Raw genomic sequence first — 22,748 nt, forward strand, 5'->3', positions numbered from 1 at the left:
ATCTGCAGCACCCTCTGCTGACTGGAACATACTCTGTCTATCTGCAGAATTATGTAGTACAGCTCAGATGATCAGTTGAGAATGTATTACACCATCTGGTGGACTATTGATTTTTTGATTTGAGGCTATTCATATTCATGACAAATAGGTCATGATTTAGGACAAAATATACAACATAATAAGCTAATATAATAAGCTAATTTAGGACAAAATGCCTAATAAATAAATAAGGTAACGAAAAATATATTTTTTAAGCAAGTATGTTTAACTAGGGCCTACAGTCTTTTTTTTCAAGTATGGATTTAAAAAAAAAAATATATATATTTATATATAATTTAAAGTATTTGCATTTGTTACACTGCATTATGGAGTGCAACAAGATTTTACAAATGGTACAATAGATAAAACACTATATTTATTGGCACCTGACACGTTGTAGTATCTTTGCCGCTAGAGGGTAACCTCATCCATGTTAATGTTAGACGATGCGATCCTCGAAACAGCTAATGTGTCATATTTATTAAGTCCTCCTCCAACAGAACCTTCAGTCCATTTGATCCTTTTACTTTATATTTACTCAACTCTCTGGTTAGCGCGGTTCGAAAAAAAGAGGTTCTCATTAGAAGCATAAATTTGTTAAACATATTCAGGTCGACTCATCTTTCATTTTGCATGGGAAGAGGCGGCCTGTACACGCGTCCCTATGCACACACGCCCACCATGAAGTAATTGGACGACGACAGTAAAGGGGTGGGGTTTCGCATACACTTTGGACATTGTGATTGGACAGCACTTCCGCGAGGGCGGAAAACATGACGCCACCGTCCTCAGAGTAGAGAAAGACGCCATTTTGTTTTTAGCGGTGAGGAGGAGAACCGGAAAAAATTGTAGCGAAACTGCACCAAAAGGTAAATACTGCCGAAACCACACATTTTGCTTTGTCATTCTGACGTAAGTTGTACAGAGGTCTTTTAATTTACCTGTCGTTCACATGTAGCTAACAGAAAACGAGTATTCGGTTATGAATGGTCATCCCAGTCAGGGAGGCTAACAGGCTAACTAACGGATGTTTGCTTAGCTGATGTGGAACTGCATAACCAGTTCGCGCCTTCTTATACCAATATACAGACATTTTCAGCGCTAATTTTTCAGTCTAAACGCGTTTTACCCTCTACACAAATGATATAGATACTCAGGCCTGACCAGAGTAAAATAAGTAGTGATGTAAACAGTCGAGTGATGTAGTTACCTCGCCCTTAGCACATATAGCAGACGACAAGGCGTCGCTCGCGACACAAGCTGAACGCTCCCCTGTAAAGAACGGCTCCTGCGCAAACAGTCTACATTGGTTATAATCTAGGCAATCTAGTTTGTCTCTTAATTCGATGGTGGAAATAAACTGTTAACGTTACGTTAGATCACAGTGATTCAAAGTCAGTTAACGTTACAGTCACTGTGCGTAATCTGTGAATAATTTCTAGGCCGCATTTCTAATGTTGGTGTTCGAAACAACAGACGTTGTGTCTTTTCACCAGAAGTGTTTGTTGTAAAATTGTTGGCAACATGCTCTATATGTAATGTAGGTCTAAAGTGGTTTGCATTTTGAAAATCGCGAACAGTTTTGATACCTTCATTGGCATTAGAGAACAAGTAAGTGTTTGTAATAACGTTAAACGGTTAGGCTATATGATGACGTATTTCATTTGTCTAGCGGGTGTCAAACACCCAGGGTGACCACAGTAATGTATGAATGGATGGATTCAATCAAAGAAAGTGTAATCTAGTTCGCTGTCAGTGATTATTCATTTTAACCCCTTTCAGTTCCTGGTCAGATGGTAGAACTAGATATCTGTTGTCGGATGATTGCCGTTTTTATAAGTGTGGTTGTAGTGCTGCTGTTGAGTTTTAAGGTGTTTTGTAAGCAAGCACAGTCACTGATTATGAATGACTGGTGTGTTGATTTCTAGTTAGGAAGCATTTCTCGCTATAATTGGCTGTGTCTGTCGCAACATTGTAACTGTGGATGGGATCGTGTGTTGTCATGTGATTTTTCTCTAGCCTATGTTACGCTCTCACTTCCTAGTCTGTCTGATAAATAGGTTGTCTTAACCATTACGGTCTTTGATCTTTGTGCACGTTTGATCATAATTTTAATCTCATATAGGGGAAGTATCCTACATATGTCACATCAGAGTACTGATTAATCCCAGTTGATCAGAGATGTGAATGTTCTATTTATAAAAATAAAAAATATATATATATAAGTATTATTTTTATTCATTCAAATGTCAAGAATGATGTTTGCTGCTGGAAAAATAAAGAGCAACATAACATAAGAGCAACACAATGAATGTACACTATCGTTCAAAAGTTTGCGATTAGCTAACAGCTTTAGATTTGGAGAAATTAATGCTTTTATTCAGTAAGGATGCATTCATCTTTACTGAAAGCTAGTAAACTACTTTATAATGTTTCAAAATACTTATATTTCCACTTTATACTTGTATTTATTCTGAACTTTCTATTCAACAGAATTCAGGAACATTTTTATCATGGTTTCCACAAAAATATGAAGCTGCCACTAGGCCTGTCACGATTATGAAATTTGGCTGACGATTAATTGACTAAAAAATAATTGCGGTTATGCCGATTAATTGTCTGTGTTAGGGCTTTGGCGATTATGCCGATTAATTGTCTGTTTTAGGGCTTTGTGCTTCATTCATTAAATAATTGTGATGAATTTAATCCTTTGTAAGTTATCATTTTGCAGTGTAAGATTACAGTTAACACCTTTAAATATTAAATAAATATATTCAATAGCTATGACAATTTGTTTATTAAACTTAGTGAGTGTATAAATCAGCAGCAAAAAGTAATTTTTGAAAACATCTGCACAGTAATTTAATAAAAAAAAAAATCTAAACATGTTAATAAAAACGAATGTGCACAAACCATGATAATATGATACGCTTCAAAACAGAGCGGAACAAAGCGCGTATGCGCATCGCGGGTGCAGAATGATGTGCTCAAAGCAACATGGAGTCACAGTGCGCAGCGCTGCACAAGTGCGCATTTAAAAGTTCACGGCACAAAGCGAAGAAATGTCGAGGGCAACAGTTTATTGATCATTTGTTTCTTAACAGTTTTAAACTCCAGTTATTGTGCGTCTGATGCCAATTCATAGTCCTTGTGCTGTGTAGGCACACGGTAGCGAGCGAGTCATTTAGAAACAGCAAAAAACTCCAGCAAAATAAAGTCATGTTATGCAAATCCACAGCCCTTTATCTACAGATCAAGCATTATAACGTCAATGTCACATTGGAGAAAGTTTTACCGTGTATCCTGTCGTAACCGGACGACGCGCGCTGTTTGAATGCTGAACGGAATGATTGACAGCTGCAGAGTTTGAATGCTGAACGGAATGATTGACAGCTGCAGACGAGTTTGTGAACTTTAATTTAACAATGTAAATATACTACTGTCCCTCACATTAAGCTATGGAATGGCTTCAGATGACTTTGTATATATTGCTGGAAAACGTAATTAGTGCTTGTCTATTTATTTTGGTCCATGACTCCCCCTTGTGCCGTAGGCCTATAAAAGAGTGCAATAATCGCGGTTGTCTGAAACAATCGCGGTTAGATCAAATAATCGCGATCAGACGGTTATTTAATTATCGCGACAGGCCTAGCTGCCACTGTTTTCAATTTCAACATTGATAATAAGAAATGTTTGGAGCAATGATGCCGAATAAATTCAGCTTTGACACCACTGGAATAATTTACATTTTAAAGTATATAAAAAAAGGTTATTTTAAATTGTAATCATTTTTCATAATATTACTGTTTTTAGTTTTTTTCATCAAATAAATGGAGACTTGGTAGGATAAGACACTTATTTAAAAACACAAACAAGTCTTACCGACCCCAAACTTTAGAAGTGTGAATGGTATGTCAGTGCTTAACCTTAAATGCCTTCAGTTTCAGCATGACTAGTTCACTGTTGTAACCAGTGGAAACAAAAAGAGTCAGCAATACTCATCACATCTGATGCATGATTTTTAAATGTGTTGCTGCACAGGGGGACAAAGTGAAAAACAGTGGGGAAAAAGAACAAGCTTTCACTTAACAGAACCAACGTTTTTAAATGTTAAGACAGTCATTGAAACCTGTTACTGGAATCAACAGAATTTATATCAAGACTTTGTAGACTGATTGAGGTATGTTTTTTAGGCCTGGTTTCACAGTCAATGCTTAGATTAAGCCAGGATGTGGTCTTAGTTCAATTAGGCTTTTTAAAGGGATAGTTCACCCAAAAATGAAAATTACCCCATGATTTACTCACCCTCAAGCCATCCTAGGTGTATGTGACATTCTTCTTTCAGACAAATACAATCAGAGTTATATTAAAAAATATCCTGGCTCTTCCAAGCTTTATAATGGCAGTTTAAGCCTATGTTTTGAAGTCCATCAAAGTGCATCCATTCATGATAAAAGTGCTCCACGCGGACCTGGGGGACTAATAAAGGCCTTCTGAAGTGATGCGTTCGTAATTGTATACAAAAAATATCCATATTTAAAACTTTCTGAGCTAAAATAACTAGCTTCCGGCACCTGTAAGTAGCTTTTATAAATATACCTTAGAAAAAAAAACATTACTGCTAGGGATGGGGCCGATCCGATCCAGTATTGGTATCGGGACCGATACCAGCGTAATTCACGTATCGGATTTTCCCGATCCAACCTACGGAGATATCCGATATCCATGAGTCATGTCTGCGCTTTAACGTTGTCTGCTGAAATGACTCCAAAAGTGATTCCCGCCGGCGAGTCTGCTAGCTGGCTGCAAACTGCGGAATGGATTTCCTGAACGGAGGCGTGGCTCAATGAGACACGCCCCCGCTCAGGAAATCCATTCCGCAGATTGTGGCTAGCCAACAACGTCCGCTGTGTGGAAATACTTCACACTGGAAACACCGCAGAGCAAGACAGCAAAATGCAATGTTTGCAAAGCCGTAATTCAGAGCTCTTTGAAGCTCCCTCGCGTCGTACAACACAACGAACGTAATCAAACATTTAAAAAAGCACCACGTTACTGTGCGTTCACACCAAACGCGAATAGCGCGTCAAATTTGCGTCTGCGCGTCTAGTTGGACACTTGAATATTTTGAATCCATTTGCGCGTCCAGAGTAGGGATGTTGCGGTGACGGATTTTTTCCACCGGTTAATCGACGTGTAAAAAAACCGGTAATCCCGGTGTCACCGGGGTTGCGTGTCGGGGATTTCGGATGGCCGAAAATGCGGACGTGCACACGTCTCAATTTACTTTCACTTTAATTAGCGGCAATTCAGTAGCATTTGTTTGAATTAATCATGGGTTAATTTATTTTATTCTTAATAAAAATACACAAAACAATAAGAAACTCGCTTGTATTACACACATCTTTATTGCAAAATGAATAATAACTTGACACGCCATGCAAAAACTAAACAAAAGCACTTATGAAACACCTTTAAAGTGCATTTATTAACAAAACGAATCACTGCACACATCGTGCAAGTATCAAACAAGAAATTATATAAAAAAATTCACTATTCGTTAAATAAAGTGCCTGCCTTTTTCAGCAAAAAAAACAAACAAAAAAAAACACAGCACAACCATCGAATATGAAACGAACGAACATCAAAAACTTTGTTAAATAAGGTAGCCTACCCGAATAATCACTGGACACTTAAGTGCAAAAAAAACCCTAATATAAAAATTAAACTCACGTTAAGCTGTTAAAAGATGTGCGTGTAAATTCGAAGTGTTACCTCCGGATGCTGCCACTTTCATCAGGCAAAGTTTACAGGTTGCCTCGTTAACGTTTTCAGGTTCCCTGTTGGCATTTGGTTTGAATCCAAAATATTTCCAAATAGGTGCTTTTGCATTTCGCTTTGAAACCAGATCTTCCGCCATCCTTTGCCAGTTAGCTCGCCTCACTCTCCTCAAATGATAAATGAAATCGGACACCTGCTGCTTTACTGCGGCGCTCGTTCCGCTTACGCTAAATTACGAAGGCACGTAGTCACTAACTGAATTAAGTGCTTTATTGCTATAGGCTAAAACTTCAACACGATGGGGACGGTGGTCAAGTGCTATGACCGGTAGGTGGGTTAAACACCGTGTATCACCGGTAACACCAACTATCGCAACAAGCCTAGTCCAGAGTGAAATTGTCGCGCATAAAAAGCAAAAGTTTGAAGCGAAATTGATGGGTCTGAGGCAAAATCCGCTTGTCTGTTTGCAAGATGGCTGATTTTGATCGAGCATTCATCGAGAGAGTTACCGCATCGGAGCGAGGATCACCCTTCGTGTGTGTAAAGATGTTTACACTTGCACTTTTCTTATATTTCAACACTCAAGTATTTTACATTTTGGGAATGTTATAAATATTGACATGACAATTAATTTTAAACCCTTATAGACATAGTTGCATATTTGTTTTCAGAATGGGATTTTTCCTGTTAACAATATTTCCTGTTTTTCTAGTTTATTTCAGCATCATATAAAATAAACAATAATGATAATAATAATATTAAAGTAAACACAGCTCTGGTATCGGAATAGTATCGGTATCGGCCGATATCCAAATTCAGGTATCGGATCGGAAGTGGAAAAATGTGGATCGGTGCATCCCTAATTACTGCTGTGCATCTTGAAACAAAACAATTGCACTGACATATTTTAAGATATATCTGTGCAAGTTGCTTTCAGTTTAAACAGCTCAAACTTGCATTTTAGCCTGGGACTAGCTTAAAGGAATAGTTCACTTCAAAATGAAAATTCTTCTGTCATCATTTACTCACCCTCAAGTTGTTTCAAACCTGTATGAATTTCTTTCTTCTGCTAAACACAAAAGAAGATATTTTGAAGAATGTCGGTAACCAAACAGTGGATGTACCCCATTGACTTCTATAGTAGGAAAAAAATACTATGGAAGTCAATGGGGTACATTAACTGTTTGGTTACTGACATTCTTCAAAATATCTTCTTTTGTGTTTAACAGAAGAAAGAAATTCCCAGTCCCAGGATAAAATGCATGTTTGAGCTGTTTTAACTGAAAGCAACTTGCACAGATATATCTTAAAGTATGTCAGTGCAATTGTTTTGTTTCAAGATGCACAGCAGTAATGTTTTTTTTTTCTAAGGCATGTTTATAAAAGCTACTTACAGCAGAAGAAAGGAATTCAAACAGGTTTAAAACAACTTGAGGGGGAGTAAATGACAGAATTTTCATTTTGAAGTGAGCTAGTACTCTAAGCCTTGTCTGTGAAACCAGGGGTCAGTATAATATGTGTAATGTTGTAGCTCTATTTACACCATACAGAGATTAGTGTGCAGTTATGATTACTACAACAACATTAGCAACAGCTTCTCGTTTTACCTTTTCTATTCAATAATTCAACTTCTTTGGTTCTTGAATAATTGATGTGGCTTAATTTGTGGCTGACGTACCCTATGGCAGATTAAAAAAATCTTTCTCTTTGAATTTACATCTTTGTCCTTTCTCCTCCATTATTTTCACAAACCGTACTTACCTGTTCTTTCTTTATCTAAAACACATACGCTGACCATAATGCAACCCATTTGACTGATCAGTGAGTCAACCTGTGGAAATGTGTAAGTCACAGAATGAGTCAGTTTTTTGGTTGCACTTCCTTGTATTTGCAGGGACGTTTTCCAGTGAAGTTGCCCCTTGTGGAGCACCCTTTGTTTATCAAAAAGGGTGTTTTTCAAATAGTTCTTTTGGGACTTTGTTTCAACTCTGGTGTCACTGCATTCTAAAGACATGCCTCTGTTCTTTTTACCCAAAGGACACTGCTCTTGCAATCTTAGTGGGTGTGTTCTCACACCATTCTTAGCACCTAACTTTTGTGACTTTTAGACTCGGTAGACAGACAGAGTACATTCCTTCAGATCTTTAATTACTTGTGAACAAACTTGCTTTTATTATTTCGGCTACTGTAGTCTTTTAGATTATTTTTGCACACATGTATTTTGTGTAGGGTATCACTAACTACCTCACAATACCGTACACATTCTGATGCATATGCTATGGTTCAAAATGTTGCAGTGCATCATGGAATAATTGGATCATGAGTGAAATACATGCACTACATCCACCATGTCAATGAGAGTGAATCTGTGGTATCAGTTTTAGTCTCTCCCATACATTTGCTGCATTTGTTTAAAACAAACTATAGCCGCTTTTCCACTGTCGGTCCAAACCGTTTTCTTTGCTTACCCCGTTCCATTCTTTGCCGATCTGGCCCAGCTGGATATGGTTTCATTTTCCAGTGTGGGACTGATAATACAGCTCTTTGGAAGGTAATACAAATGTGGCAGTCACTGACTTGGTAACGCAAGATTTTACAGACCGCGGGTAATCTCAAATCTGACGACGCATCTATATCATATCATATCATATCAAACTTTTATTACAGACTCAGTCCAATTTAAAAAAAGAAAAAAGACATTGAACAACATACAATCCATCACAACCCATAAAATTTTGTAAACATAGAGTTACAAAATACACCAGTACCAGTGTCTCCACAGCTTTGACTGATACCGTGTAGTACTAACCCTTATATTTGATAAACTCACAATAATTTCATTTTCAGAAGCATTAAGTCGGCAGATAAATCTATACATAAAATTACGTAACAGTGCTTTAAAAGTGATTACTCGTACACTCACAAACATTTCACTTGCACTATGCCATCTAGGTCTCCTTAGTAGGATTCTCATAGCATCGTTATAAGCTACTTGCAGCTTCTGTAAACTAGATGTTCTATAGTTACACCACAAATGAGCAGTATAAAATGTTGTACAATATGCTTTAAAAAGTGACACCTTCACCTCGTCTGAACAGAAACTAAATTTACGCAACAGCATATTTGCCAGCATATACATCAGGCGGCGTTGCCTTTCAATATCATCATCATCTGTCATGTGCTCGTTGATAATATGTCCAAGGTATTTTACTTTCTCGCACACCGTGAGGTTCTGTGTGTGACGTTATTATGGTTGGCTGTTTATAATTTCTGAGAGTCTTCAAACATGTCCCATATTGTTAGACATAAGATATGAGAGATGTATTGACTGTCTTTGGTCTGTATAGGGATGTAGTGTGGCCTCGTTGTCTAAAACTGTGTAGTTTATCTCTTACGCTACAGTTGGGATTAGAGTGTAACCCAATCGATGGGACCCCTCCCTCCCTCTCTCTCTCTCTCTCTCTCTCTCTCTCTCTCTCTCTCTCTCTCTGATTAATTCAGAGGGCAGGTGTCTCCTCTTACAGGTTTGTCAGGTGTCTGCTTACCTCCTGTACTCTTCTTTCCACTGGTGGAATCTTGCATTCACTTCATCACTGAGCCTTTTGTTTCTCTCCTCCCTCCCCCAAGCATAACCTGCATTCATGGCACATTAAACACTTAATCAGCTCCTGTGTAAATAATGGTGGGTTGTGTCATTTGGGTCTTGAATTTCTTTCAAATAACTTGAATAGTTTGTAATTATTTTTCAGCAGTGTTACTTACACAAATAGTAACTGAGTTATATCATTTAAAAAGTAATTATTTCCCAGGGAAAGTAACGATTGCGTTACTTAATAATTTTTTTTTTTTAATTTAAAAAAAATTATGCTCCTTAAGAAATGTACCAAAAACTTCATAACTGGTAGACATACTGTTGCCTACTTGAAGTATTTTCTTCCTCACAAAAGTAAATATAAAATAGAGAATGTAATATAAAATATAATATTTTTGGGTTTTATTTTTATAATCTACAGAGGTTCATCATCGTTATTTAAGCCAAATACTAGGCGTATTTGCCGCATGTGTTCACAACCGGTCAAACAAAGATGTTTTCGGGAAACGTTTCCTGCAGGTTATTTTGGGATTTTATTTTTAAAACCATGTAAACTAATTGAAACATTGCAGATGATACCAATAGGCTACAGAGATTATTCTAATGCTGAAATGTGTAATTTATTTATAAACAAACTAGCCTATATAATGCTCGGCCTCTCTCACGCACTGTCAAGCGCTCTCGCTTCGCTTTCGTCCTGTGTCCGGCGCCTCACACTTTGCAGGTCCTATAGCTGAGAGACAGCCTACTCGGATGAAAACCGCTGCAGTGAGCTCAATTATAGTAACGCCGCATTTTATTGTCAGTAACTGCGTTGTAATGGGAAACAATAATTTGTTTGACTACTCGTTAAAAATAGCGCCGTTAGTAACGCCGTTTATTTATAACTACGTTATTCCCATCACGGTTTATCAGATGCCTGTATCTGAAACTTACTGCAGAGTAACTTGGTTAAGTGCTTTGCTTAAGTATCACCCTTTTGAAGGGTTCAAGCCTCTTTTTTTTTATTTCTTTTTTATTTTCACCTCTGATCTTTACCACTGTCACACCATCCTCAATTATATGTTTTGCTTGCTCTATAACCCTATCTACCCTCTCTATTGTTCCCCGCAGATTCGCCACCATGGGGAACATGTTTGCAGGCCTCTTTAAGAATCTCTTTGGGAAGAAAGAGATGAGAATTCTGATGGTGGGCTTGGATGCTGCTGGAAAGACCACCATCCTGTACAAACTGAAACTGGGAGAAATAGTCACCACCATCCCCACTATCGGTTTGTGACTTTTTCACATTTACTATTCATTCTTTCTCAGTCATATTTCAGATGACATTTCAGAATAATTGCTGTTTCACACTGCAAGCTTGAGCTTCGCGTCAGCGTAACTACATCGTCACTGCAGCTGCGCGAGAGTATTCACACTGGAAGTGTTTGTACAGCAGCGGCTCCAAGGCTTCATATAAACGAGCATTTCTTTTCAAAGACAACTATAAATTTGTTTTTAGAAGTTGGTCATTTATCAACTTAATGGTCTTGAAAGTTTAAGATGGGAAGGTGTACAACATTCGCATGTAAATGGTTAACAACAAACACAACCAAGAAAACAGCTCCGATCTTTTCGTTTCAGTCATACTTCGATTATGTTTACAAGACAGCAAATGCACACTCGATTTGGGTAGTGCCTAGCCTATATACCTGTCTGTATTACATAAACTAAAAGAAAGTTTATATATCATATTTTCTGGCTAGTTTAAATTCGTTTTTTATAATACACCATACTTTCACCCAAACTGAATAATTAAAAACAAGTTTAAATGGGTAAATCATCTATAAAACACTCACGCGACTCTCCTGCTCCCGGTGTGAAAGCACTCATTGGTTAACATGCATGTCGAAAAAAATTTGCACCGCTCACGCTTGTGTTGTGAAGTGGCCGAAATGCTCTGGTTTTGCAACATGTATACAGCTCATAAATGCAGCCCTTTTTTTCAGTGGATTCGGTTCTATAAATATTCCTTTTTTCCATTGGCATTTAAAAAATTTCAAGTTTTCCTGCATTTAGGAAAAAAACTCTTTATTTTACTTTTAGCCGTCTCCCCTCTTATTCCATCATTGTGTGTCCAGTCTTATCCCTCTTTCTCTGCTCTCTGGCAAAAAGTGTTTACCCTCTGGCTATAGTGTTATTAGAGCAGGGCCCTAATGTGAGACAGGCTTCATGGCTTTTCACCCTCATTCCTTCTGGCCCTGTTTCTGTGTGCCGATGTTTATTTAACTTGCCTCCCTTCTCTTTGTGCAGGTTTTAATGTTGAGACAGTAGAGTATAAGAACATCAGCTTTACAGTGTGGGATGTGGGCGGTCAGGATAAGATCCGGCCGCTTTGGAGGCACTATTTCCAGAACACACAAGGTCAGTGTCTATGCATACACACAGAGTACCAGGTATCAAGCTACTCTTAAGCACATACTCAGTCTCCCACGGTCTCTTTCACAGGCCTGATATTTGTTGTGGACAGTAACGATAGGGAGCGAGTGAACGAGGCAAGAGAGGAGTTGACGAGGATGCTGGCGGAGGACGAGTTGAGGGATGCCGTGCTGCTTGTCTTTGCCAACAAACAGGTAAGTGAGAGCAGAACACAATTTGCTAAACCCTAGGAGCATCAGCAGCCCCAGTATTTATTGGGTTTGTTTTCAGTCTTCAGATATGGCTGACATCATGTATGATTGTGTCGTTGATACAGTTTTCCTGATTTGATTCTGATTCACAAGCTATTCAACCAGTTCTGATTTTAATTGTTTCAGACTAAGTTGGGTATATTTCACTTGTATCGATTTTGCTTACATGCACAACTGTTCGAAAATCTTTTTATTCAGCAAGGATGCATTAAATTTATCAAGCGACAATGAATACATTGTTACAAAGAATTTTACTTTCAAATAAATACTGTTTTGAAGGGTTTTTTATTAAAGAAAAAACAAAAGTATTAAGCCGCACAAGTGACGGTCAGCATTGTACAAACACATTTTCGATCTTGACTTTAATGAATCAATATCATTCAAATCAAAAATCTGTTTTTACAAAGCTCAGTAACTGACTGCATTGTTCTTACCGTCTGTTTCCTACAGGACCTGCCCAATGCGATGAACGCAGCTGAGATCACAGATAAGCTGGGCCTTCATTCCCTGCGTCATCGTAACTGGTACATTCAGGCCACCTGCGCCACAAGCGGGGATGGCCTGTACGAAGGGCTCGACTGGCTCTCTAACCAGCTCAAAAACGCTAAATGATCCATTCCACCCTCTCCTCTTCTGTCAGCGCTGTGTGTGTATGAGTGTGTGTAAAGGGTGACAGCACTAGTTTCAGTCTCGCCCAGTTGCCCAGTTTATTCATATCTTTCTCTTGTCCAGTCTTGTATACATCAGAGACTTAGCCCAGTGCTGTCTAAAATACACATGCAAGTGTGTGTGTGTGTGTGTGTGTGTGTGTGAGTGAACTGAGGGTGGGAGTAGCCTTGCTGTGCCTTTCAAAATAGACACTCAGCGTACAGCACGGTTCTCTCTTTCTCTCTTTTCTCCCTCCTCTCCCCGTGGTTTTCTGCACGCAAAGAATGACCCAGGATGTTAAATATTTCTGTTACCTAATACACTGAAACCAGACTATAGGCCTGATTTTTCCCTTTCCCAATGTTTAAAGCAATCACGCATGACTAAAATGTTACAAGGTGTGAGTTGCCATCCTTTGACCCCACATTTGATAAAACTCATTGTAACCTGCATCAGGTTGGGAAAAAAGAAGGAAAAAAAAATCAGACAATAAAGTGACATTTGTTTTTCATCCATTCTTCTTCGCGTTATTTGAAAATCATGCTAATGCTTTCAGGTACGTCACATGACACTCTCCATGTGAACACCAGCTCGCTTTCCCTACTGCTGTCCTCAGTCAAGCGCATTCAAGCACAAGCCTGTGAAATCTTTTGTTTACACAAAGTCAGCTTGTAAAACGTCTTAAACTATTGCCTGTGGGGAGGATATCATGTGACCCTGTGTGTCTGCTTTCTTGGATCTTGCTGTAGTATGATCATCCAGTCAGATCCCAGGCACTAACTAACAGTCCTACATGTGTTTTGATTGGCATGTAAGAGGCGACTGCAGAAGTGATGAGTGTTTGTGGGAGTATGGAGGGAGTGAGCGCCTTCTGCTGGTGCAGCAAGGCCTTTTGCGAGCTGCTCCCACTCCAGTGATTCTTCTTTTAGCTCTTTTTCTTTATTTTTATTGTTGTGATGATTATTTTTGTTGTTATTACGGTCTCTTTCAAGGTGTCCTGCATCATGTGTACAGTCAGATTCGCATGAGTGTTCTGGTGAGGCCACTAAGGGCTTTTTGGGGTGCGTTCGGTTTCCTTATTGTAATCTGAAAATGAGATCCCTGATATATTGATTAACATCCAGGCAAATTTGCAGCTGATCCAGAGTTGCCAACAAGATCCAGTGGTTGTCTCTATGGTTCTCTTTGTATGAGAGAAATACAGAACAGCTGCAGGTCAAAATGCAAACTCCTCCAGCCTGCTGTAGTCCTCCCTCTTCCATATTTCACATTTCTTTTTTTCCTTCATTTCTCTTCATCTGTTGATGGCTGCTCTACCTGATGCACCGGTCCATTTTGAAACATGTCACTGATAGAAAAAAACCACCAGCAGAGAGATGTTCGCTTTGAGAACGTGTACACACAGCCTAATAATCCAAAACTGACAAACGCTTTGCTTCCCTTCATATTCCAAAGGCAACTGCAGTGCTGAGTACAGCACTGAGCATTCGGCTGTAAAGATCCCAGTGGTCCGACCCCTGTGCTGAGCTCTCACAAGGGAATAGCTGACGTTTCACCTTGTGTGAAACTTGATGGCAACATGAATGCATTTCATTAATTTGTTTTCTTTCCCCTTTGTCTGTCACCAAATTCATGTTTCATAACTCTAATAATGTTTTTCTTGGCCTTTTAGTTATGATACAGATCTACTGTAGTTGATAGATTTATTTGAATAAGCATCATCTATGACAAGTAATTAAAGTGTATGGACTTGAGTATGAAAATGTATTTAGCTTTTGGATTTCATTTAGCTATCCTATGTTCAGATGTGAAGCTTTAATTTCAAAAAAATCTGTAAAATAATAGGAGGAAGGAATGTGTGCAGATGTTTTTTTTCTTTTACTGAAATGGTTTTTGTTTTTAGCTTTTTTTTTTTTAAACCCATCTTGTAACATCTGATAAATGCACTATAATAAAGAGATCTCTATTACAATTGTTTTTGTTGTGCCTTTATTTTACAACTTTTGTCAATATTCAGATATCTGCATGATTGCTGTTGTTGGAGCTCTGATGCGTCCGTCTTATTCTAGTTAATCATAAGGTGGTGCTGTGGAGCTGATGCTGACAGGACAAAATATAGCACAATTCAAGTTGATTTGACACCTATACATAGTCATTTAGTGACTAATCTATGGCCTGAGACGCTGGGATAAGCTCCAGCAGTCCAGAGACCTTACATAGGATCAGCAGTTTAGAAGACGTATGAATTAAAGGGATTATAAAATAGGGTGTAAAACTGCCATTTGTTGCATTCCACTATGAAACTGGGAGTCAAGAACTGAATGAAGATATAATAATATTTCAGTTGCACATAGAGCTAACATCCATCTGCTTCTCTAGGACTGGGCCACAGTTGCAGCAGACTATGTAGGGCAGCCCACACCATGGATGCAAGCAAAACGCCTGGATAAAATAAAATAAGCTTGAATAGTAATAATACTCACGCTAAATGAAGGCCATTTAACTCTGATAAGTGTGGGGGGAGAATATTGTGTGGCAGTGAGGAATTCAAATTTTTGCTCCCAGCAAATGGAACATTGCAGCATGACAAGGCCTAGCCATCCATCTCCTAAGAGAAAAGTATTTAATTAATTCAAAGGAAAAAGATGAAACCTAGATATAACCTTAAGCTTTGATGGAATGCTGTGGAAACAGCCTGATGTTCATCACATCGTATGGTTAAGATATTGTCTTATATTCCTTACATACCCAGCAGTCCAACCATTTCACAAACAACTGGTGCTGATAGATTAATTAACCAGCCAACACCTGAATTTAAGGTTATTCACAAAATGTAACCGCCTTCAGAATCCCTTCTGAACCCATCCGGGCTTTATCCTGCAGATCTCTGGCTGACTGAAACAATAAAAATTAATAATGAATGACATTTATATAGCGCTTTTCTAGGTACTCAAAGCGCTTTACATATGGAAGGGGGAATCTCCTCAACCACCACCAATGTGTAGCATCCACCTGGATGATGCGACGGCAGCCATATTGCGCCAGAACGCCCACCACACATCAGCTTACTGGTGGAGAGGAGACAGAGAGTGATAGCATAGAGCCAATCAGTATATGGGGATGATTAGGAGGCCATGATGGACAAAGGCCAAGGGGCAAATTTGGCCAAGATGCCGGGGTTACACAGTATTTTTACAGGATTTTTAATGACCACAGAGTCAGGACCTCGGTTTAACGTCTCATCCGAAGGACGGTGCTCTTTGACAGTATAGTGTCCCTGTCACTATACTGGGGCGTTAGGACCCACACAGACCACAGGGTGAGTGCCCTCTGCTGGCCTCACTAACACCTCTTCCAGCAGCAACCTAGTTTTCCCAGGAGGTCTCCCATCCAGGTACTGACCAGGCTCAACCCTGCTTAGCTTCAGTGGGCAACCAGTCTTGGGCTACAGGGTGATATGGCTGCTGGCTATTTGAAACAAGCTCTTCAAAAAGGATTTACCTGTATTTGGTTCCATTCAGGTTAACAATGACAAGCTTTCCAGTTCCTCCAGTTCAAATGAATACATTCTGTCACCACATTGTTTCATGGAGGTTGAACTATATTTGGTTTGCACCTAATATATAGTGCTTTCTTTTCAGGCAAGATAGGTCAAGGCTTTGACAATCTTTTTTTTTTCACCTTACAAATTCACCACAACACTCCTCAGACAGCAAGATTGATGTGTGTTTCTATTTCAGTTATAAGAGTTTACAAAATCTCAATCTGAAATGAATGATGTCATCGAGCAGTTTGACCTGTCTGTCAAGTGCTCGACTAGAGGAACCTGTCGACTCACCTTAGAGTTCATCCGCCTTCCACACACCAGTCGCAGCTGCTGCTCTGCAGTTAGGCCTGTAACCCCAGGCTTCACTGGTGATATGGCCTCAATGAGCGATCCCCTACTTGGTGTTCACCCCCACACCACGATGAGGTGCAGGTTGGATTTAATGGAGGACAGAAAAAATTACACAGTCCTTGAGGGTGGCATTCCCCCCACTCTACCATATGTTCTATATAGTATGAATGTAATCTGGATGTACTACATTCGCCTGTTGTCACTATCATGTGACCTACCAGTGTCAGTTATGTCGCTGTGTCGCCTTATGGGATAGTAAAGTGTCCATTGTATGCACACTTTAGAATCTCACCGGAAGAAGTAGGTCATCCGGGTACCTTTTGCCTATTCTTTTATGAGTACTGTGAATTCGGACAAACTTCTTTTGTCACATACTGTTTTTCACCTACTATTTTGCGATTTCGGATGCAGCCAGTGGATTCATCTCATTACTCACACTGAGGGGTGTGTGTTGCTCTAAAGAGATCCAGTGTGAACGTTTCATTCCTGTACAAGGCTTCCCCAATTCACTCAGGCATTAGTTGAGGCGAATAACCATCATCACAAATTCGCAAATGAGCTTTTGTGAAATATCAGATTATGAGCATCCAATTTTCCCTTTCGTCTCCATCTCCATTTTTTTTTTTGTCTCTACTGTATTGTTTGACGCCCTAACGGCTCTCCACCCATCTCTCCTCCCTCTTTCCCAATCCCCATGACTGATATTTAGGATGATCGCTGGATAATGACTTTCAGTGGACTAATTGTGATAATTTAATCGTACGCTTTGATGTTTCCTGGGATCTGCTCAGCTAAAAGATGTCAATTAGCATTATCGAAAAGAGGAGAGACAAGGAGGGATTTAACGCTAGATACTCTTCCCACTAGACTTGGTGTGTGTAATCAGAAGGTTAATGCTGTATTCTAATACTCCCTAGTGTGCTCCATTAACACCTTAACATAGTCTGTTTGACTGAAGCACATATTAATCGGCAGTGCTGGCAAGTGTTTAGCCTCAATAAGCTTACTGAGTTCAGGCAAAGTCAGTTCACTCAAGCGGCCATCTTAATGCCTTCTGCAGTCTATTTTCTAGTCATACATACAAGTATAGCCCCTATTCACCTGAATGGGAAAATACCCAAAACTTCCAAAACCGCCAAAATTTTACGGCAATGGAATGATATATTCATATATTTTCATTAGTTCTAATCACATTAAAAACGGTGTTCAACGGGTCTGAAGGCGTACCGGGGTAAAAGGCGCATTGTTAAATCTGCTTTGTTAATCCTTTTGATATTTTATTTTAAAAAAATAGCAAAAATCTAACCTTTCATTGAAGTAAAAGAATTGAAAGTGGGGGGGGGGAAATCACATTATGAAATAAATGCTTTTCTCCAAAACACGTTGGGAACAATTATTTTCCCCCTTTTATTAAATCATTTTTGCAACCTCCTTCTGCCAAGATAGCAGCTCCGAGTCTTCTCCTATAATGGCTGATGAGTTTGGAGAACACCTGACAAGAGATCAGAGACCATTTCTCCATACAGAATCTCTCCAGATCCTTCAGATTCCCAGATCCATGTTGGCGCTTCTTCTCTTCAGTTCAGCCCACTCATTTTCTATAGGGTTCAGGTCAGGGACTGGGATGACCATTGCAGATGCTTGGTTTTGTGCTCAGTGACCCATTTTTGTTTTGATTTTGATGTATGTTTTTGGATCACTGTCCTGTTGAAAGATCCAAACCTGGCCCGCTATAAGATTTCTAGCAGAGGCTGTCAGGTTTTGATTTTTTATCTGTTGGTATTTGATCGAATCCATGATGCCGTGTATCTGAACAAGATGTCTAAGACCTCTGGCAGAAAATTAGGCCCACAGCATTAAAGATACAGCAGAGTATTTCATTTTACACATGGGGTACTTTTTTTATCCCTGTGTGCACCAAACCCATATTAAGTGTTTACATGATTTACTTTTTTTTTTCTTGCATGTCATATATGGGGCTCCGTAGTCTTGAGATCACTGCAGTTTTAAAGCAGCACTCAGTAGCTTCGGGACTTCTTCGCTGTATTCTCGCTTTTTGCTCGCAGGTTTCTCTCTAGAGCTCCCCCCACAGCTTCGGAATAGATATTTGACAACACTGTCGTAAAAACTCGTTGTTGATTCTCAGACACCAGAGGCTATAGATCAACGACATCAAAGCAGATGGGACGTTCTTTAAAACGTCTTCTTCATTCGGGTTCGGACGGCGTGAGGGAGCGCAATAATGACAGCATTTTAGCAGATTTCTTTTGGCCGTAAAGCAATTGTTTACATCGCGAGACCTGATATCACGCGAGACTTCCTGACGCAGCGGCCGGCGGCCCGCCGGCTCAAAGTTGCAAGTGCGTATTTTCCGCTCACGGGCACCAGGGGGGTGCGAAACGACCACCGTTCAACCCGAAATAAGTAATATAACCATTCCAATGACTCCGAAGCTGTTCAGTTAAGGTAAAAAAAGTTACTTAGTTCACCTTTAAAGAGAAAATACTCAGACATGGTGTTGACATGAATTTGCACATGGTTTGTCTTAAAGCATATGAAAAACACCACATAAACAACATAAAAGCTTGATTTTCACCACAGTGGGACTTTAACAACCAGTTTTGATGATGCACGTGAATATTTGTCTGATCCTTGAGGCTATCTCGGACAGCAGCGCAAAGTTGATTCTGCGATAATTTGATCTAATATTTATGTTTCATAAAATGTTGTAGATTCATGAAGCAAATAAGAATCGATAAAATTATTGATTATATTTTGAGACAAAGGTCTTGTTAATGATTTTCAGTTTTGTTCAAGGTAATTAAAGCAACAGTTTTTCAATAACGGAAGAATATGTACAAGTATGGTATTTGAGGTAAAAGGCACAATAATTAACATGAAAATATACAGCTGGCTGACTTTTGTTGACACAACATAGTTGGATTCAGATGGTAAATCAAATTGGGTGTCCAACTTAAAGATAATCACCATATTTATAATGAAACCATCTTTTTAAAATATGCTAATCTTATCATAAAATAAAATACTTATTTGTTACTACTGTAAATCTCATTCTTTAGCTGCTTTTTAAAATAATTTTGTTTCTGTATTTTTAAAATCAACATATTTTAATGATAGTAGCCTATATTTACTGAACAAAATGTATTATTTTATTTATCAAAATAGGCCAATTTGTTTTTGCTTAAAGGGATACTCCTCCGTTTTTTCATATTAAACTATGTTATTCCCTTAACTAAGACGAGTTGATACATACCTCTCTCATCTCAGTGCCTGCACTTAATCACTTCTGTCAATAGTGGGAAAAGGATCAAGTGTGACTTTTTACTGCGCAGAGTCGAAGTATTCCCAAAAGTGCTATTCCGCCATACATTATAGTTATCCTTTTTTTACCCGCTTAGAAAAGCGCCACGTTTTATTTTGTGTCACCCAACTTGGTCGTATAACTACTTGTGTAACTGTTTTTAAATAGGGAAAACGTTGATGTGTTTGGTCACTTCTAAATTCATTGCTGTTAGATACCATTGAATATACTGGGCTAAGCTAAGTGCTATCAAAGTGTCACCGTGCGCCAGAGCGATTAAGTGCACGCACTGAGATGAGAGAGGTATGTATCAACTCGTCTTAGTTAAGGGAATAACATAGTTTAATATGAAAAAACGGTGGAGTATACCTTTAAGTCGTTGTTTTGAACAAGTTGTATTCAAAACATTTGACCTGTATCCATTGTGCCTTTTGCCCCATGCTGGTGAGCCTTTTATCCTGTGTGGTGTAAAAGCCCCACCTTTCCACCTCTTTTATACATTTATATGATTTTCAAGCAAACAGACCACTTTTATGATTTATTTTCACACAAAATCTGTTGCTCCATCAATGTTCAATAAACACACACACACATATTTCTTAAGGTGTGCCTTTAGCCCCGTTGTACCCTAACCCCAGTTTCACAGTCGGATTTTTGAGCTTTTTTTTAACTGAAAGCAACTTAAACTGATATATCTTAAAATATGTCAGTAGCCTACCATTGTTTTGTCTCAAAATACGCGGGGTTTTTTTCTTCATTTTTTCTTTTCTTTTCCTAGTTACTTACAAACCGCTCCAACTACTCAGCACGTGAGTAAGCTGTCCGAATGATTCAGAATGAATCGCGAAACGAGCCACACTGAAATAAATCAAAAGAGTGATTCATTGGCGAATCAGTAGTTCTGATTCAAAACAATCGACGCACACGACACGCCCGCAGCCCACTATTCGAATTCGAAAACATCCCTCGTCAGATAATGCCTTATCTGCACATTTCCTTGGACTGTCTACACTATAGTGTTTTACAGGGACTCGGCCAAGTAAAGATGGCTTTCAAATCGCCAATAAAGCCAAATCATAGACGGATTGTTCCTGGTTGTCCATTTCCAAATGGCATTGTTGTTGTTGTAGGCCAGAGACAGCTCGGCTTCCAAAATCCAAAACCACCACAAGAGGGGGCCGTTCACTACACCTGCAGGTAAGAGGCCTAGCTAGTTATATACAATAGGATTCGTGTTAATTCCTAAATAATTTCAAGCTTCCCTGCTTTACTTTACAATGCTGATTTGAGCAAAGTCAGCAGTTAGATATGAACCGCAATGAACATTTAACTGCAGAAGCAGCTATTCAAATCTCTTGGTATCTGCTCTCATTTGTTCCTGACATGCTGTAGCACTAGCAGTGTACTTGTAAATTTCCCACCCAGTTTATGAGCACTTATTCATGCATATCAGCACAAAGCCATCCCCATATGCTGTGATTTACCGGGGGCTGCTGATGGGGAACGATGCTTTGGTGGCAACACAAACACAGCAGGTGGGAATGATGGGAAACACGGGATATGTAAATAGATTTATGACTCTTGCTTATTTGTGCTATAGTAGAGAACGTGTGTGGAAGTTGCGTGGACTGTGAGACCTGTTGTGTGTGATGTTGTTGGTTCATTGCACACCTTTCCCCCCTAATAGTAGAAGGGACCAAGTCTCAGGGGACATGTTACCTTGGAAACGGAACCTTACTTATTTATAGAGTCGGACAGAATAGAGCTGGAAGAGATAAAAAAAAAAGAGAAAGCTCCTGTCTTTCTTTTTCCTCCACACCTGGGTGGTGTTTGATCGGTGAGCTACGTCTCTTAAATATTTATATCGAATTCAGCATCACACACCTCTAGTTCAGTGCCATAGTAACCCCACCCAACAGCCTTAAAATATTCCCTCCATGTTTCCCAGGAGAGAAAACAAGCGCACGCATCACACATGCACTCACCCAGCATTAATCGCATTGATCGCTGAACCTTTGGGTCCTGAAATTTGAGGGCAGTTATTCATTTGACATGCTCGACAACTTCACATAGAGCATCTCTCCTCCTCCCTTAACGCCCCTCTAAATCCCAAAGGACTGTTTGAAGGCCATCGTCAATTGAGGAACGATGGACGGATGAGAGTTTATTTTTCCTTTATTCACCACACTGCCATAAAGGAACACATTATTATTGAGAAGACATTTTTCTTCACATTTCTTTGTGAAGTTAGCGTTTTCTTATAGCTGATCGAAATATGTTAAAGGCCATGTTGTCACTTCTTCAGTTCACAATTGGGCACTGCTGGGCAGTAAGTAAGTAAGAGGTGACACTTGAAAATACAATGAAGGGATAAGTTATCAATTTAATATTTGAAATTTTTTTAATAATTCAAACATAAAAATGGAAATAAGACCATTTTTAAAAAATGTAGTTAAATAAAATAACAAAACAATAAACTAATAATTTTTTTTTCAGATTTAAAATATTAAAATCCATATGTAAAATAAAATCCATATTTAAAACAGTTTTTTAAATTGGTGTTTAAATATGTTTAGCAAAACCATAAAGTAGCAATTCAGTTTAGAAGACTAAATCGTTTCTTGACTATCATTTTAGGTGCACATTATCCATCCATCCATCCGTCTCCATTCATCCTATTTTTTTCCCATATTGGGCAGTGAGGTTTTTTTTAATAATTAAGAAGATATTCAGTCTTGTGGAAGAGTAGAGAAAAGCCTATTTTATCATGAGTGCCCCTTTAGTTATTTATTGTGTGTA

The 22,748-nt window shown here is 38.9% G+C and overlaps 1 protein-coding gene across 1 annotated transcript; it reads left to right on the forward strand.

Moving 5' to 3' along the window:
- Nucleotides 1-781: 781 nt before the first annotated feature.
- Nucleotides 782-14,701, forward strand: arf2a (ARF GTPase 2a). Its single transcript, XM_082179002.1, has 5 exons — nucleotides 782-908; nucleotides 10,526-10,683; nucleotides 11,705-11,815; nucleotides 11,900-12,024; nucleotides 12,532-14,701. Exons 2-5 carry the CDS (start codon nucleotides 10,536-10,538, stop codon nucleotides 12,691-12,693), a joined length of 546 nt encoding a protein of 181 aa, XP_082035128.1. The 5' UTR covers nucleotides 782-908; nucleotides 10,526-10,535; the 3' UTR covers nucleotides 12,694-14,701.
- Nucleotides 14,702-22,748: the final 8,047 nt, after the last annotated feature.

The sequence above is a fragment of the Leuciscus leuciscus genome, assembly GCF_965113295.1.
Source record: "Leuciscus leuciscus genome assembly, chromosome: 1".
NCBI classification, from domain to species: Eukaryota; Metazoa; Chordata; class Actinopteri; order Cypriniformes; family Leuciscidae; genus Leuciscus; species Leuciscus leuciscus.

Excerpts from the sequence above, each read along its gene's own strand:
- arf2a (XM_082179002.1), top strand. The coding sequence starts at position 10,536 with ATGGGGAACATGTTTGCAGGCCTCTTTAAGAATCTCTTTGGGAAGAAA. Across the intron at positions 11,816-11,899 it reads CTATTTCCAGAACACACAAG|GCCTGATATTTGTTGTGGAC; the intron begins GTCAGTGTCTAT and ends TCTCTTTCACAG. Across the intron at positions 12,025-12,531 it reads TTGTCTTTGCCAACAAACAG|GACCTGCCCAATGCGATGAA; the intron begins GTAAGTGAGAGC and ends TGTTTCCTACAG.